The following is a 4,485-nucleotide window of genomic DNA, read 5'->3' as shown; positions in this document are numbered from 1 at the left end:
GACGTTGCCTCGGGGGCATCTGCCTGTGCCTTGTGTGGGGACGGGGGAGGCAGCTCGTGGTGCCTCTGCCCCAGCGGGGGCGGTGGCGGGCCCGCTGGCCGAGCTGACTGGCAGAGCTGCAGGGGGCCCGGGACGCCGCTCCCCAGGGACGGCGCACCAGCTCTCTGCGTCCTGTCCATCCTCAGCGCCCCCTGCCCGAGTGTCACCAAGAGCTGACTGCGGGTCAGAGCAAACAGTGTACCCAGCCAGCCACAGGCTCCTGGGCCCCAGACCCCCGCCCAGTGCCATGTACCCACCCCTGCCTCCCCATGAGCACCCCCTCCAGGGGGTGGTCGGCCCATCCTGTTTTCTCTCTCTGAAGCCTAGCAGGGACACTGGCCAGACAGCCCCCTCCCTCCAGCCAGAAGCCCACCCCAACCCTGCCTACACACCACGCAGGGCATCCCCGGAGGCCCCCTGGGATCTGCACAGGCGAGAGGTCCCAGCCCTGGAGGCCGGCTCCTGCCACATGGACTCCGTCCCCCGCCGCTCCAAGGCAAGAGGGTTCTTTCCAGCACAGGGTGGGCCTTCCAGTGCTGGGGTACCAGGCACCAGCTGACTGCACATGCCATTGAGACAAACCACCCAGAACTTTAAAACTGCCGTCTTCTGCTTTATTGACAGGTAAATTGTTCAAAAATGTTCTCACAATTCAATAATTACAAAGACTCAGACTTACATTAAAAAAGTAAAAACCAGAACCCCCAGCAGGTGCCAGCCCCAGCGGAAGGCCCGGGGGGCAGGCAGGCTGTGGTGCCCATGTTGCTCAGTGCCGACTCATGGAAAATGCACGTCTTCCACAGCGTCACGAGGACGTCGGCTGGCAGAGGGCAGAGGGAAGCCTGCCGGTGGCTCACGGCGAGCTTTCAGAGGCCGCCCCGGGCCCTGGCGCTGGGAGGGGAGGCAGAAGCGCGCGGGGTGGAGTGTGGCGGTATCTACACCATCCAGTAGAGGGCACGAATCATGGGGCTCCATGCGGGGCGGGGCGCCCCCGGGCGCGGCCTCTCGGCCCGTGGGCACAGGGCCCAGCTACCCGCCACCCACTGGTTTCAGGGCAGGAGGCTGAGCGGTGGAAGCGAGCAGGACAGAGCACAGCTGACTTCACAGTAGTAGAGACTGGTGACACGTGTGGCTGTGACTGGGAATGGACTGACTCCAGAGGCCTCTGTCCACGGCTACAAGGTCGGCAGGAGGACTTCCGCCTCTTGACTATGTACGGGCTAAATGAACAAAAAGGCCACAACCTCACCTCCACGTTTCCTGTCTTCAAGACTCTAGTGACACTGGGAATGATACACAACTTCCTACGATGCTCCTAAGCGCCTAGGAAACAGTTTCAGGGAACGGGCCGGACGCGGCACTGAGGCTGTCCTGAGCTGCCTGCGTCCCGCGGGGGCCGCGGCTGGCCCTGGGTGGGCGGGAGAGGCCGGGGGCGTCCTTCATGTGCAAACGGAGCTGCGTTGCCTCACAGCCGCGCAGAGGGTGATCTGGTCTACCGCCAGACAGTGCAGCACGGAACTGGTCACTATTATAATAAAGCATTTTCTTCATCTCCATATCTACACGTCGACTCTACGTTTCCTTGGACGACACTGGAGGCTCAGCTCAGTCTTGGCACTGGCGCTGGGGGCCGCCTGGGCCCCGGCCCTGTGGCGGGAGCCGGTGGCTTCAGGCGTCGCGGGACGGCTGCTCCAGGCTCTCGAGGGGCAGCTGGCTCCTGTGGGGGGAGTTGGGGCTCGGCGGGCCGCTGGGGTTGGAGCTGTTGGATGGAGTCGAATGTTTGGTGGAATCTGAATCAGGCTGTGAAGACAGAACGGGGCCAGCGTGAGAACCGTCGCCTGGGCCTGAGAGTGCAGCTGCCTGGGCAGGGGCGGCCCCGCTGTCTCCTTCCGAGATACGAGGACACACCCTCTCCAGACTTTTCATGTGGCCCCTGCAGGAGAGATCACAGACCAAGGCCCACCACCACCGACGACTCGTCCAACTGTCACAAAAAGGAGCAACCTGCCGTGAGGAAACCAGGCGGGGTGGCAGCCAAGTGGTCCAAGGCCACAGACGTAAGGCTCTTTCATGGTAAAAGCACAGGGGATAGAGAGGGACTTTCTCCACATGACAGAGGTGTCAGGGAGCAGCCCTCTACTGCACGCCCTGTGGCGAGAGGCAAAGCTCCCATTCAGAGCAGGAGCGAGGCCAGGCTGCTGCTGTCATGCTGCTCAATACCGGCTACAAGGTCCAGCCACCGGGCAAGTAAAGACGGCGTCCACGAGGGACAGTAGAAGGAAAAGCATCTCTGCTCACGGCTGACCAGACTCTGTAGGGATATAAAGGCTAAAGACCTTAACGAGTTCAGTAAAGCTGCAGGATGCAAGGTCAACACAAAGATCAGTTCTGCTTCTATGGAATCTGAAAAGGAAACTAAGAAAACAATTCCATTTACAATAGCATCCAAAAGGATAAAATATATCTAAGAATAAGTTTAACCAGAGGTGAAAGATCTGATTTTAAAAAGACCCCGTGAATAAAGCAAAGGCGCCCCGTGTTCATGCATCAGAAGACTACTGTTAAGATGGCGACATTTCCCACGTGACCAACCTACAGATTCAATGCAGTCCTTACCAAAACCCTAAAGGACTTTTTGGGGGAGGCATAGAACTGGAAAAGCCAATCCTCAAATTCACATAGAATTGCAGGGGACCCAGAAAAGTCAAAAGAAAACTTCGTAAGAAAAAGCTGGAGGACTCACACTTCCCAAACTTACTACTTCAAAATGTACTATTGGTACATCCCTGGCGGTCCAGAGGCTAAGGACTCGCCCGCCAATTCCGGGGACATGCGTCCGATGCCTGGTTGGGAAACAAAGATCTCACACGCCACGGGCCAACCAAGCCCATGCTCCACAGCAGAAGCCACCGCGATGAGAAGCCTGTGCGCGACTGGAGAGCCGCCCCCGCGCACTGTAGCTAGAGAAAGCCGGGCAGCCACCAGTAAATAAAGCTGAGCGAGAAGCTGAACAGCTCCTGAAAATGGGGGATGAACAGGTGCGCTGTGCTAGCTCTCAGGTTACAGGTGCTGCAGCAGAGGCTCCGGGAATAGAAACACGTAAGCAGAAGAATTTACTGAAGGGTAACCCACAGGACAGAGGGAAGTAAGTGGTGCCACGTGCTCTAGAGGGAAGGCGGCGCAGATCCTCACCACACACGCGAAGACACACTTACACACTCACACTCCCTCAGACACTTTCACCACACAGGGACGAAGGAAAAGCCTGCCAAGGTCTCAGAGTAAAAGAGAATCTACCTTAATTGAAACAGACAGACTAGACTGTATAAGAACTAAACATTTCTATGTGTTAAATTTCTACATGACAGCACCTTTACAATTAAAGACAAAATTAAGATGTCAGTGATACTGGGAAGAGTACTTGCAACAGGTAATACCCACAATCCATGAAGAGTTTCTGTGAACAAGGAGGAGGACACAGTCCCTCAAGAGCAGCCAGGTGAAGGGTGCAGAGCTGGACCTGGAGGAGCGAGCGGCCGCCCCACACACCCCGAGTTCCGGGCGTGCCAGGAAGGTGAGGGACTCGTGCAGCGGAGCCCTATTTCTACTGTCAGCTCAGCAGCCCTGCGCCCCTGGCCTCCTGTCACAGAAGTGCCGCCGGGGCCCAGCCCTCAGGCCACCCTGCCTCCTGCTCTCCTCCCCCACCACACAGGGGACTGAGGACACTGCCGTCTGCAGTGGGACCGCCCGACAGCACTGTGTTGACCCTCCACACTCCGATCCCACGGGGCTGTCGGAGGAGGAGAGAGAGCAAGACGCACAGGCCACCTGTGCGCCTTCTGGCGTTCCAGCCGTATGTGCAAGACCACCCAGAAAAGTCTAGACGGGAGCAGCCTCCCTGCATGCTCCAAGCACGCGGACGCCCACCCAGTCAGTGCCCGGGAGGAGAGATGGGCCCCAGCACCTCAGGGGCCCTTGGCTGCACCCTCCTCAGCTAGGCCAGGGGTCCAAGCCATGGGGCAGCCGGGCCTGGAGGAGGCCTTGGTCTCCTGAGGCCACGACGAGGAGGGGAGAACTCTCATCTTTCTCCCGAAAGACTCATGGCAGCGGAGCCCGTGTCCTCCCCTCTGGGTGCAGCCTGAGCAGTCCAGAGAAGGCGGTTCTGGGGGGCTGGGGACCACGGAGGCCCGAGGTGGCCACTCCAGGGCAGACAGAGCCCCAGACCCCAGGCCTCCGCCTTCGCCAGGCGAACCTCACCTCTTTGTCAAAGTCCTGGTCAGGGTCAGACATACTCCTTAGCGGCACAGCCACTCCGGGTTCAGATCCCCCTACAAAACAAAGACGGCCATCACCCTGGGGAAACAGTTGAGAGCAGAACCGCAAGCCCAGCCCCGTTTCCAGGTCCCCCTCCGGGCCCCTACCTGACGAGGGCCACGAGACGTAGGG

General features: G+C 59.2%; 1 protein-coding gene across 1 annotated transcript in view; it reads right to left on the bottom strand.

Moving 5' to 3' along the window:
• Positions 1-631: 631 nt before the first annotated feature.
• The window catches only part of CDC42BPB (CDC42 binding protein kinase beta (DMPK-like)), a 56,640-nt gene continuing 52,786 nt past the window's right edge, over positions 632-4,485 (bottom strand). The window contains exons 33-35 of the mRNA XM_010851414.1: positions 4,461-4,483; positions 4,297-4,367; positions 632-1,839 (exon numbers count right to left, since the gene is read on the bottom strand). Of these exons, the coding sequence (XP_010849716.1) occupies positions 1,708-1,839; positions 4,297-4,367; positions 4,461-4,483 (226 nt within the window). The 3' untranslated portion in view covers positions 632-1,707. The remainder of the gene's footprint in view (positions 1,840-4,296; positions 4,368-4,460; positions 4,484-4,485) is intronic.

Source organism: Bison bison, unplaced genomic scaffold, assembly GCF_000754665.1.
Source record: "Bison bison bison isolate TAMUID 2011002044 unplaced genomic scaffold, Bison_UMD1.0 scf7180017864302, whole genome shotgun sequence".
Taxonomy (NCBI): Eukaryota; Metazoa; Chordata; class Mammalia; order Artiodactyla; family Bovidae; genus Bison; species Bison bison.
The sequence above is the reverse complement of the archived record's forward strand: the minus strand, read 5'-3'. Positions and strand labels throughout refer to the sequence as shown.